This window comes from Lissotriton vulgaris, unplaced genomic scaffold (genome assembly GCF_964263255.1).
Source record: "Lissotriton vulgaris unplaced genomic scaffold, aLisVul1.2 SCAFFOLD_549, whole genome shotgun sequence".
Taxonomy (NCBI): domain Eukaryota; kingdom Metazoa; phylum Chordata; class Amphibia; order Caudata; family Salamandridae; genus Lissotriton; species Lissotriton vulgaris.
This window is the reverse complement of record NW_028246744.1, coordinates 871221-884979: the sequence shown is the minus strand read 5'-3', so window position 1 is coordinate 884979 and position 13759 is coordinate 871221. Positions and strand designations below refer to the sequence as shown.

Below are 13759 nucleotides of genomic sequence, written 5' to 3'. Positions count from 1 at the left end.
TGCATTTCTGGAAGAATTCGCAAGTTACCATCAACTGAAAGTTGGTGGTAATTTGCGAATTCTTAAACAAAATTCGTAATCTAAAATTGCTACATACACAGCATTTAAGGAATCGCAAATTTGCGATTCCCTAAATGCTATGGAAAAATAAGGAATCGCACAAGTTTGCAATTCCTTATTTTGATGATGTTTCATACATTCCAAAACGTGCAAAACGGCCATTAGCGAGTCACAAAGGCCGAAATTCTGCGAATTTTGGCCTTTGCGATTCAAAAACGGCTTGATACATATGGCCCTAAGAGGCGATCCAGGATCAGCCTGGCAAAGATCTTTTGGGGAACATCGATTAGACTGATGGGCCTATAGTTGACTGGGAGCAGAGGTGAGCCCTTCTTGAAGATGGGAACGATCTCCGCCCCCAGCCAAGTAATAGGCACCATCATCCCTCCTAGAATTGCGTTAAATAAGACCTGTAGGTATGGAGCCCAGACTGCGGGTTCGTTTTTAAATAAGTAAATTGATACTTGTATAGCGCACTACTCACCCGCAAGGGTCTCAAGTACGAATACCGCTGTGGAACCCGTCCTGGCTTTTCCTGTGAGGCGTCCACTCCTGGGCACCCCAAAGGTGGAGGCCAGGCATCCTTAGCGGTGTGTGGGCCGTTGTGGAGATTAAGCAAGTTATTGCCCAGAGTTGCAGCGTGGGACTCCATGATTGGAATAGGCACCGAGGCGAGAATTATCAGGTCCGTGGAATTTTGAGCCCAAGACCCGCCGAGGCAGGGAATTGAACTCTGGTCCCGGGCTAGACCTCTGCATCAGGGTCTGCCGCTCTAATCATTGAGCCACAGTTCTCCACGTGAGCCACACTTTGAGCCACACTTCTCCACGCATGGAAAAGGTGCTAGCACTGTCATCTACCCCCACCCCCACAAGATATACCCATGCTGCAATCCTTCTTACACATGGCCAGTTATTGCTCAAGGTACACTAGTAATAATAATAATAATAATCCACATTTGTAAAGCGCACAATCACCCGTAAGGGTCTCTAGGGGCCGTCGGGAAGATTAAGCAAGTTATTGCCCGAGTCACATGGCGCTGGGCTAATCTGCCGCCGGCCCCGGGGATCGAACCATGATCCCCAGAGTCCGGAGTCAGTCACCCTGGCCGCGGCGCCACACCTGACTTTGTTAAGTCTCTCATTGGGGCACTCAATGACGCAAAGTGAATTTTCCCATTTCATTGGTCCCCTGAATGCAACCAAAGTTTCAAAGAAATAAAACCTGTGATTGAGAATGCAAGTGAAATGGGTTATTTTGACCCCAAGTTACATCGCAGATCGCAGTAGATGCTTGCCCGGCGGGGCTCAGGGCAATCCAAATGCCATCCAAAATCCCATAGACATATTGTGGCCTATGCCAGTAAAAGCCTGTCTGAAAAAGAATGTGCCTACTCTCAGCTGAAGAAGGACATTCTGGCTGTGGTGTCGGGCTGCCAACATTTTAATATATTTTTATATGGGAAACATTACCTATCATAACAGATCACTAGGAGTGCAAAATCAAGGTGCATCTCAATTACCTCATACCACCTGGGATGGTTCCGCTATTGGGCCGCGAGTGGCATAGACTATCCACCTCGAGTTGCCACATCACAATAAAATTATAATTTAAATCACATTGATGCCATAGTTTAAATTAAAATGACTTGCCCTACTTCAAAAGCCCTATGCCTGATCGCAGCACTGATTCCGTTGTGCTGCTGCTGCGAACGTCAGGTGTCTTAGATGGTGTGGCCAATCCTTGGCAGAAAGACACAGAGTAATGACTCACATTATGGGAGGAGGAAGACAGTGTCATGTCAGGTTGGCCGGGTGTCTTGTTCCGTCCAGCCCGACATGCATCCTAGAGGCCTCTTGAATCTGTGCTGTATTAGGGAGCTGGTGGAACACAGACACAGCCTGCTAGTCTCCAAAGGAGCGCTGGATTTCCCAGCTCCAACCAATCCTGGAGCTGTTCTTATTCTGTTTAGTGCTGCAAACATTGTGAGATCATCGCCTGGATTGGTCCTGTTGGTTGGCCTGTAGTCCCGTAGACAAGGACACACAAGTCTGCACAGAGGCTGGAGAATTACATGAGTGGCCAATCACTGCATGGCTTTATTTTGAAGCTACATGGTGATTGGCCATGTGTCGGTGACAGTCTTTCTGGGAGTTTGCTCTTTTGCCTTCATACAGGAATGGAAGACTATGCTACACAAACATGGGGTAGGTGAAAGCACTCCTAACGTGCTGCAAAGGCTCAATTTTAGCCTAAATTTTCCAATTTTTCTCTGCTACAGCCTTTATTACCCCTTAATTGGCATTTGAATTTCCACCCTTTTATGCCCAGCCTCACCACTTTGAAAAGTTACCAGCCGTGACCTCGTCGACTCCTTGAGGAAATATGGTGCCCCCCCCCCCCCCCCCCCCTCCTAGCGCTGCAGCGGAATTGCCGCCGCAGCGAAGGGGTTAATACATGGGGAGATGTAGTGTCTGACATTATGCGCACTAGGGCCCTTGCGGATCTGGGCGGGCTCTAAACAGGAATTTCGGAATCTTCAGGAAGGTGCTAATGTGTGTTTATGAAAGTTATGATGCAATGCGTGCAGAGCGTGATCATATGTAGAAGAACAAAAAAGACGCCTGTTACAGAACTACGCATGTGGTATGTTTCTTTGCTTGCTCCCGGGCTGGGGAAGACGCTATAGGGCCATTTGAGGAACTGATACTCTGAAAGATTGGCATTTCCGGCGATAAGTGGATGGTATAGGCACAAAGACGATCAGGAGATTCCAGGACAGTTTGGTGGACAGCATTTAGTGAAGGGTCAGGTAGAACTAGAAGGGGCTGTGGGGCTGGGAGGCATTAGAGGGTGGGAATGTAAGGGTGACTGGATGATAGGTTTTGTGATATAGTGTCGCAAGATATTATAAGCTGTGAGGCGAGAAGCCAGGGGTTGTGGGATTGGTAACAATTGAAATGCAGCTGGGGGCTTTCATGAATTAGGGCACAGTCTTATTGTAGTTTGTACAGGGAGATGCCACATGTTATAACATGGCGAGCGCCAACCTGTGGATTGAAGTAGCTTATTGCACAATAAGGGGGGAGTCTTTTGCGACTGCGCGTTTGAAAGGATAATCATACCAGAGAAGTGTGAAAAGAGAAAACCATCTCTTGCCAAGACTCAGTGAATTATTTCCACAGGCTCCCCGGCCCTATTCGAGCACTGAAAGCAGCCCAGTTAATGCTCAGGGGCGTGGCTTTAGGGGGGGCGGTTGACACCCCCCTAATAAATGTATTTTCTGAAAAATAGTCGGGTACAGGTGCTTTCAGACAGGCACGGGGAGGGGTCTGTCGGATTTTACCAGGTGTGTTTACACACACAGACAAAAACGCGCACACACACTCTTTCCTTCTCTGTTTTGAAAGATGTTGGTTATTTTACAAAGTACAGTGTTTTCTCTCACTTAGTGCCCCTGTGTTTTTTTACCTCCCCTTTACTGTTTACCTAATTATTATGTTTTACTTATATCTTCCTTATATCTTCTCTGCTTCCTTGGTCCTGCTATGTAAGGCTTTTCTTTATTATTATTTTTGTCTCCTGTGAGTATGTAAAGCGCTCTGCTACCCACGGGTCAAGCTAGCGCTATATAAAACTTTTAAAATAGCCACGGGGACCTCTCCGGCGTGGGGTGGGGCAGTGGGATTTCCCATGACGAGAACAACCGCTGCTCTGCCCGGGGATTCCTTCTGCCTTAGGAGGTCATAATTAGCGCTCAGACGGCAAAGCCTGCAGTCGGCGCTGCACTGAAGTCCGCCCCTCCAGGCTGCGTTTATTACTCACTGTCTCCCTCAGGTGTGTCGGGCGCTTGTGGTTAAACTGAAAGATACAATTACACCACTTTAGCAAATGCTCTTGTTGCCAAGCACCCGCCGAGAACGGCCCTGTCTGCCTCTTTCACCCACTCAAGTGTCTGCAAACAGCTCTGCAGACGATCACACACTCAGGCCTACAAGGAGGTCTGCGCCGGTTCAGGCAGGATCGCATAATCCGGTGGAGTCTGTCTGTCCGTGGGTTTACGAGTCACAGCGTCTCCGTTGTACAGAGACGTGGTGTAGAGTTTCTTGATCCCGGAAAACCCCAAAATACTGAAACGTGAACCACCTATGTTTGAAAAAAATAATTCCCATTTGAAAGGAAAGGTTGTTTTTAGATCCGAATTAATTATTTGGTTCTTAATCCAGGGCCCAGGAAGTTTTATTCGTTTATATTACATGATCAGTGCGTTTTAAGAACATGGGCAAGAATTGGCCGAGGTGAAAGCGGACCATGGGGATGGTTTTGGGGAGCCCCAGAAATCACAGGGCTCTGAATGAGGCCTGGGGTTGCAGAGTTTAATCAGCTGTTGCTGGAGACCTCTGAAGATGTGTGTGCGTCCGGGTTTTGCTGGGGATGGGAGCGGGGGGGGGGGGGGGGGGGCTAAATACTAGGCTTGTGCGAGAAAGTCAACTTTTTAAAAGGGCACGGGAGGAAGAGAGATTAACAAAGAAAACTGGAGCTGCATAGGGTGCCGGGTAGCCCAGGCTGCATCACTCAGCGGTCGGTCAGCGCTTTCTATTCATTGTGCTCCCAATACGGCCTACCCACACCTGCCCATATCTCCCGAAGTCCATTCAAAGCAATCCTTGCCACCAGGCCTGGCCTTTGCTTGGAAGGAACCCTGGCAAAGCTAACTTTGGCACCCTCCCATTGGGGATCTGTAAACCTACCGGGCCTTCGCCCAGATACGCAGGCTCAGAGGTTCTATAAGGTGCAGAACTCCATTTGTGGTGATGCGGGGGATGAATGAAAGAATGTCAATATAGCCCTGATGAAGGCTGCTGATTCTATTTCAAGACAGGAGGCTCCGATTATGCTTAGTCTCATTTCTTTATTAAAATGCCCAGCAGCCATAGAAAAAACAGAAAAACCACAATACCCATAAACACTTGGGTAACAACCATAGAGTCTGCACTATATAAAGCTGTGTAGATAGTCCCACTTCCTCTTTCTTTGCTGCTCCGCAGCCAGTTAAGTGCTTATCTTTTACTTACTTGATTTTTGCTGTGTTTATTTGTGGTTATTGCTTGCGCTATGCTCGCGCTTTTCGCCGCTTTCCGCCTTCTTTCTGTTGCGGCGCTTGTGCAGCTGGGAGCGTGTGCCACCTCCCCTTCGGTCCGGGCGCCTTGTGCCCGTGTCCGCTTATTGTGGAGTTATGTTATGTTATGTTATTTTCGCTTGTATAGCGCGCAGATGCCGCAGCCAAAAGGCGTCCCGGCGCTTTTCGGAGAAGGAAAAAACACAACACAGCAGAAGAAAACCAGGCGAGAAAGCTAAACTGAAGAGAATAAGAAGGTTTTCAGAGCCTTCCTAAAAGGGAGCAGATCGGGAATGGAGCGGAGAGTAGCAGGTAATTTTGTCTGCGATAGGATAGGAGGGGAGGCAGACTTAAGAATTTGAAAAGTTAAGCAAAGAGCTTTAAACTTAATTCTTTGCCCTACGGGCAACCAGTGGAGGTCTTGGATAGTACGGCGGGCAGACACAAACTTTGGAAGGCTGACCAGCATCCTGGCAGCCGCGTTTTGTACCCTCTGAAGACGAGCTAATTCTGCCTGATTCACACCCAAAAACAAGGAGCTGGCATAGTCCAATCTGGTAAGAACCAGAGCTTGGACTATGATCTGTCTGGTATCCGCATCAAAAAACTTGAAGATGGGTCGAAGGCACTGCAGGGCACCAAAACAAGTACCAGCTACACGCTTAGTATGGGATGTGAAGGAGAGTTTGTCGTCAAGCCACACCCCAAGATTTCTGACTTCGGCCACGGGGGTGGGAACAGGGCCTAATTCAGAAGGCCACCATTGATCTCCCCAGAGTCCACTTTCCCTACCAAAAATAATAACCTCGGTCTTAAAGGCATTAAGTTGGAGTCGGTTGTTAGCCATCCAGCCTGCCACAGCTTTGAGGGCTGACTGAAAGGTAGGGGCGTCCATGTTGGAATCACCATTGAGTGTCACCGCCAGCTGTGTGTCATCGGCGTATGACACCATGGTGAGACCAAAGCTATGGGCTACCTCCGCCAGAGGCTGAACATATAAATTGAAAAGGGTAGGGCTAAGGGCCGATCCCTGCGGGACACCCTGATGGATGGAACGAGGGGCCGAAACAAAGGGAGGAGTGGATACTTTGAAGGTTCGATCCACGAGAAAGGATCGGAACCATTCAAGTGCTAACTCTCCAACTCCGGCCTCCATGAGACAGTGTAGGAGGATCTGGTGGGAAACCGTATCAAAGGCGGCACTAAGATCCAATAGGATCAGTGCCGCCGTCTGACCCTGGTCCAACATCCTCCTTTTATGTTCCACCATGACCAAGAGCGCTGTCTCGGTGCTATGGCCCGCACGGAACCCATTCTGGGAATTATCCAGAATATTAGCTTCTTGCAGATGGGAAGATAAAATATGATTAGCATGAGATTCTGCTAATTTAGCGAGCCAGGGAAGAAGGGAAATAGGCCGATAGTGTTCAGATTTGGTAGGGTCAAGGGCAGGCTTTTTAAGAATAGGAATGACAGTAGCCTGCTTCCATGCCCTAGGAACACTGCCGGTAGTAAAGGACAGATCCATCAAACTGTGCATTGCAGGGTAGCAACACTGGGCGAGTTCCCGGAATTGAATGGGTCTCATAGGATCATCCGGGGAGCCGGATTTGACTTTAGTCGTCAAAGCTTTAAACTCCTCCAGAGTAGGACTGGGAGTGGGAGTAAGGGGTTGGAGAGAGCTTGCGCTTCCTGCGCGAGCTCCTCATGGTGTTTAGGGAAGGCAGCCGGTTTCCACGCATGCACGGTAGTGATTTCTGGCGCTCTGTGTGAGGAGTTCACAGAGCTTCAAAGAAGGACGTCCTTTGCGAGTCATACGCCCACAGCCTCCCTTTTAACCCCCAATTGAGGCTGGTTGCTAAAAAAGGCTCCCGGCTGAATACTTTGCATAGGCTCTGCCTAGAGTGCATTTTTTGGAATCGGCAAGCCCTCCCTCCACCTTTGAATTTCCTTTTGGGGCACTGTACTGTTTTTGCTTTGCTTGCTGTGGGGTTTTTGTCAGTCCCCCTGACATTTGCCTTGGGCAATTGACTGTTCAGTCATCTTGTGGGCATATTCACACAGTTTGTGTACAATGAGTGAATTTATTATGAAGATGACGCTGAATATGAGGAGGAGCCCTCTGAGTCTCTCGAGCAGGATTTGGTGGAGGCTCTTGACAGGGGTGTGCAGCACTCCATGAATAAAGCACTGGTTCGTGCAATCACTCCTCTGAAAAGACATTTGACGCAATATGCTCAACAACAGGGTTGGGTTCCGAGTGTGCGAAAGTCTTCCACTTCTCCAGGGAATCCCCATGCCTCTGACTTTCAGCGCTTGGAAAAATCTTTGGCTGCTACCAAATCCAAACCTGTGCCAGTCGACCCTGACAGTGATGACCACCTTTCCTCTTCTTCCTCGGACCACATTACCCCTCCTCCTAAGAAAAGAAAATGTAAGGAGCATTTTGTGGATGCCCCCACGCATCCTCCAGTACTCACTTTTGATCCTACAGACATAATTCACCCCAATTTGACGGCTTGGCTTCCATCCCCAGCGGTAGCGGAATATGTGCAGCAACACATCCGTCAACCCTTTGAGAAAGAGGTTCAGGCTCGTCTACGTTCGGAGTGCCCTCAACCAGATCTGGCAGACAACCTGGCGGACACGCCGGAGGTTGATCCCACCATGGTAACGTATCTTCGCAAGTTTGCAAAGGACCCGAAAAAGGGCCTGGACCGTTCCTGGCGTTCGTGCCAGGACAAGGTCCTTGATATGCTAGGCCCCCTGACTAACATTTTGGATCTTGGCTTCGTGGCTAAGGAATCGGCGGCATTGGTGGATCCTGATGAACTCATCGAGTGGGCTCAGAGAGCGATTTGCCAACTTGACAACGCTAATTGCGCTCTCTCCAGTGAAAGGCGTAGGTCCATCCTTCTAAAACTCGACCCTAAATTGGCGGAGCTTTCCACCTCGGAGTCGGGCCCTGCTGCACAGGGTTTACTTTTTGGTCAGCCATTTTTGAAGGAACTGACCCAGTTTGTCAACACCTTCAGTGGCTTGGACAAAGCCCAGGCATCGCTCCGTAGAGCTTTTCGTCCGGTTTTTAGCAAGGCCGGACGAAACAGGGGACTCTCGTTCGGCCGTGGTCAACAACAACAACCCTCTCAGAGGGGGTACCAGTACCAAAGAGGAGGTCATCAATATTCCAACTACTCCCAAAGATCGAACTTCTATCCCTCCAGAAAGGGCCGTGGACAATACAAAAAGGGACGTTCCAGTGGTCACTCCGGAGTACATCAAGATTCCGGAGCTTCAGGTGAGCCTGATTCATGCATGCAGTGTTGTTCTGGGGGGCAGGATACGTTTTTTCCTAGACAATTGGCGCTTGATCTCCAGCGATGCATGGGTGCTGGAGACGGTCCAGGGATACAAAATAGAGTTTTATCAGTCCCAGTGTCAAACCCATCCTCCATCTCCACTTTGTTTTTCCCAAAAAGATCAAGAGTTCATAACAGAGGAACTCAAGTCACTTCTCCTGAAAGGGGCAATTGTTCCAACCGTGCGTCATCCACAGGGGTACGTCAGCACGGTCTTCATTGTGGAGAAAAAGGGAGTGGGATCGAGGTTGGTTCTCAATCTAAAGGAATTCAATGGGGGAGTGGTCTACCGCCACTTCAAGATGGAGGGAATCCAACTGTTACGGGACCTTCTGCGCGAGAAGGATTGGATGGTTCGTCTGGACCTCAAAGACGCTTACTTGTCCGTTCCGATCTTCCGCCCGCATCGCCGCTTCCTCCAGTTTCACTGGCTGGGGACTTGGTACGAGTATCAAGTTCTCCCCTTCGGCCTCTCGTCAGCACCTTGGTGCTTCACGAAGCTATTGAGGCCGGTTGTGGAGTCTCTTCGCAGTCGAGGAGTTCGGTTGATCATTTATTTGGACGACATCATCCTTCTGGCAGATTGTCCGGTCAGACTAATGTCTCATCTGGAGTTGACCATCGAGCTCTTGCAATCTCTCGGTTTTCTGGTGAATGCTCAGAAGTCTGTGTTGCGTCCGACTCAGGTGATCGACTTCTTGGGTTTCAAGGTCAACTCTCTCATGTGTCAACTTCTTTTACCCAATCAGAAGATTCGGTATATCAAAAGGGAATTGACTTCTGTTATTACGAAACCGAATGTGTCGTTGAGATCGTTAGCACGCGTTGTCAGTCTCTTGGCTTCTTCCCTTCAGGCGATCTTCCCGGCCCCGCTGCATTACAGAGCGTTGCAGCACCTGAAGATTCGTCATCTCCAAAACGGCCTCAGGTATACAAATCAAATTCCCCTCTTGGAAGAGGCGAGGTCAGAGATGCAATGGTGGCTGGATCATACGGAGGCTTGGAATGGCCGAGCCCTGTTCGGGTCCACGCCGGAAGTGGTGATCGAGTCGGATGCCAGCCGTTGGGGCTGGGGAGCCCGGTGCGGTCCGGTCTCGACGGGAGGTCGATGGTCTCCCCAAGTACTCTCCCTCCACATCAACTGTTTGGAGCTGTTGGCGGGATGCTTCGCGATTCGTTGCCTCTCTCCCCTTCAGTCCAACTGCTGTATACTTCTCCGCATGGACAATGTGTCGGCAGTCCGTTACATCAACAAACTGGGGGGACTCAATCGAGGTTACTGGCGGAAATTGCCAAAGATTTTTGGCATTATTGTCTGCAACACATGATCACGGTTACTGCAGAATACCTTCCAGGATGCAACAACCTCGTTGCGGATTGGAACTCGAGGTACCTGAGGGATTTCAGCGATTGGCGCCTTCATCCTCGTGTGCTCCGTCATCTCCTTCGGTCCTGGGGCCCATGTCAGATTGACCTGTTTGTGTCCCGCCTCAACACTCAACTCCCACAGTTTTTCAGTTGGCGGCCGGATCCGGAGGCCCTAGCCACGGATGCTTTTCTCCAACCGTGGCCGACTGCACTGTGTTATGCCTTTCCCCCGTTCATGATGATCCCCAGGGTTCTGGCTTACACGAAACGTTACCAGACAGAGTTGATTTTGATTGCTCCCCTATGGAGAGCTCAGGCGTGGTTCCCGGTTCTCCTGGAAATGGCTTGTGCAGTGCCGTTCCTTCTTCCCCAGAAGTGGAATCTCTTGTTAGATCCGCTTCAGAATCTGCATCCCCTGATTCAATCAGGCTCTCTCCTTCTTCTGGCGTGGCGGATTTCGGGGAACGCTGGTCGGTCCCGGGCCTTTCTGCGGACGCTTCCTAATTCATCAATGACGCCTGGTCTCCTGGTACCCACAAATGCTACAGAGGCTCTTGGAAGTTTGGAGTGACTGGTGTGCTCAACTGCAAGTTGATCCAACATCGGCTGATGTTTCTGTGATTGTCAATTTTTTGGCTTCACTGGCCTCATCTGGTTTGGCATATCGCACGGTAAACAACTTCTGTTCGGCTATTTCTACGGGTCACCTCCATGTGGCCGGTAAACCAACAGGGGAGCATCCTTTAGTTGCTAAGTTGCTCAAGGGTATCCGCCTTGCGAATCCTCTGCGTCCAAAATATGTTTAATTATGGGATGTGTCTATTGTTTTACGTTTTCTGGAGGCTTGGCCGGTCAATTCTTTGCTGTCCCAGAAACAGCTGTCGGCCAAACTCACTATGTTGTTGTGTTTGGTCTCCTGCAAGCGGGTGTCGGATGTCCGGGCTTTAGATCTAGCCGGGTGCAGTTTCACTCCTGAGGGCGTCACGTTTCGTCTCTCTAGGCGTACCAAGACCAATATTGCAGTTATTTCTTACCCGTCTTTCCCTGCACATCCTAACATCTGTGTCGTGCAATGCCTCAAGGATTACGATGTAAGTACTTCTTCTTTTCGTTCTGATATGCAAGGTCAACTATTGATTGCGTTGCAGAAGCCCTTTCGCCCCGTTACCCAGGCTACGTTGGCTAGGTGGGTACGATGGCTCATGGCGGAAGCTGGCATTGATGTGTCTGTGTTTGGGGCTCATTCGGCACGGGGAGCTATGGCTTCTAAAGCCTTCTCTTTGGGAGTAACTTTGTTTGATATTATGAAGGCCGCTGACTGGTCCTCTGATTCTGTTTTCAAGACCTTTTACTTTAAGCCTATTGATCATGTTGCTTCTGTAGTGGTGGATCAGCTTTAAACAAGCATAATCGGAGCCTCCTGTCCTGAAATAGAATTCAAAATTTGCAAACATTCGTGACAAGAATTTTCAATTCTATTAAGGACAAGGAGGCGGGTATTATCCCACCCATTGTTGTATACCTTATTGCTAATGTACACCTGTTCAAGATTTTCCTTGCTGTTGACATGATTCACTGATCTTCCTTATCTACCCACCCTTTTTTGTATGCTCATGAATGCACGGAATGTGTATTACGACTCTGTGTCTCTTTTCAGGATCTGATCCCAAGTGAAGACTCTTCGTTGAGGCCTGGGCTTTCCTGCCGTCTCCTTTGAGGATTATGGTTCCTGCCTTCTTCTGCCGTTGCATTTCTGGATTCTCCTTCGTTGTCCTGGATTGGAAATGGTGTTCCTTTATTGACTTTCCATGTTGCCTTTCTGGTTTCCGTTAACAATTTCTCACCAAAGAAAGAGGAAGTGGGACTATGCACACGGCCTTATATAGTGCAGACTCTATGGTTGTTACCCAAGTGTTTATGGGTATTGTGGTTTTTCTGTTTTTTCTATGTCTGCTGGGCATCTCTAATAAAGAAATGAGACTAAGCATAATCCCGCCTCCTTGTCCGTAATAGAATTGAAAATTCTTGTCACGAATGTTTGCAAATTTTGAATCCTCATGGGCACAAGAGATGGCCGAAACGTGCTATGAAGTCTATTAGTGGAAAAATGTCACATTATACTCCATCATTAATCCATACATACTTTTTTATTCATATCTGGGTGTTTCCACTAATAAAGCTGTACTTCTATAGGAATATACCCCAAGATATTTTTAAATTTCTCGATCCGTGCGTCTATCCAGTCAAACTGTACCTGAACTCCCAAATAGAGGTGGAGTCCAATTAGGTGGTATATACCTACCTTGGTGAGGGTAGGTCACCCATGATGAGGCATGCCACAAAGTGGGTCAGGTGACCTATCCATATCTTTTGGATACCTTGAGATAACTTAGGGCTCAACTCACTGTTCACCTGAAAAATCCAAGCGCTATTTTTGTGTGATGTAGTTTGCGCTGGGAGGCTGTGCTTGGATAACATCCTCTTGCTTTTTCTAAATGGTTATATGCAGTTTTAAACTACCATTCGACCTGGAAAAATAAACTTTTGGCAGGCCTAAACCTTCTTTTTTAATACATGTAAAGGTCACCCCTAGGGTATTACCCTAAATAGCCCAAAGGACAGGGTGCAGTGTATTTGAAAAGGTTACATGCACTTTTAAGCTTTACATGTCTTGGCGGTGAAAAATATCTTAAATTAGTTTTCCACTACTGAAAGGCCTGCCTCTCCCATAGGATAACATTTGGTTAGCTATGAAACATATAATATGTGTTAACTTTCAATTGGGAGCAGGTAGGAATCTCGAGTTTGGTGTATAAAGAATTGTAATTGAAAAACCCTCTTTAATGGTAGTCAGATTTAAAGTTACAATTCAAAAAATGCCACTTTTAAAAAGTTGCCTTTTTTTGTCCAACTATTTGGTGCCTACAGCCTGCATCCTGGTTTACATGACTAGGCATAGCTGGCAGTTGGGCTCTGGGTATTCCTCTCTGACAGTGAGACAAAGGGGGAATAGTTGTTTGCAGGATAGGTGATCTCCTACTTGATAGGGGAGAGGAGATGTCACCCATCACACTTGCACATCACAAAGGACCTGACTCAGCACACTCACAAGTGATTTTGACACTAGTTTTCTGTTCCCGCAGACAAGCTAGGTCCACGTAATTGAGGCAGAACATTTGAAACACCTCTGGAAATGAAAACCTCCAAAACTTTCTACTACTTCAAAACTGCCACTAGGTATAAATATTGGACCCACAGACCCAACTCTTCAGTACACATCTGGACCAGTGGAAGGCTCTGAAGGACTGCTATCTGCTGCTCTGTTGTCCTACTACCTGAATGAGAAGGATTGGATCTGCATTTTGAATTCAGGGCCACCAGAGTGACTCAAAAGGCTAGTTGGCTGGCCTCTAGATCGGAGCCTCAGGGATAGAAAGGGCTCCCAAAACTTAGCACCAAGCACCTTGACACTGTCTGCTGTGATTCTCAAGTGGTGCCATCCCAGTCCTGGACCTTTGGATGTGGTCCTGAAGGTGCTCTGCCAGCCCAGCTCTGGTTCTTTGGGCAGAACAACATCTCTCCACGCAGCTCTGCATCGGAACTGCTGCTGTGTGACAAATCTCCGACGCAGGGCTTCGCATAGCAAGGTTTCATCTACGTCATCCTCAACAATGACACAGGACATCACGTTGCAAGCCCCATTGATTGTGTCATGGGAATCGCTGATGCATGACATCTTTCAGACTGAGGACCTCGCATTGCAGCTTCTTGTGAAACACCACTTCACAAAACATCCGCGACACAGGATCTCACAACGCTCCACAACCAGGATTTAAGATACTTTGATAAGTGG

The 13759-nt window shown here is 48.4% G+C and overlaps 1 protein-coding gene across 1 annotated transcript in view; it reads left to right on the top strand.

Moving 5' to 3' along the window:
• Nucleotides 1-8481, top strand: part of LOC147665757 (uncharacterized) — a 133861-nt gene extending 125380 nt beyond the window's left edge. Inside the window, exons 2-3 of the mRNA XM_086949541.1 lie at nucleotides 7268-8346; nucleotides 8391-8481. Coding sequence (XP_086805667.1) covers nucleotides 7268-8346; nucleotides 8391-8481 — 1170 coding nt within the window. The remainder of the gene's footprint in view (nucleotides 1-7267; nucleotides 8347-8390) is intronic.
• The last annotated feature ends 5278 nt before the right edge of the window (nucleotides 8482-13759 follow it).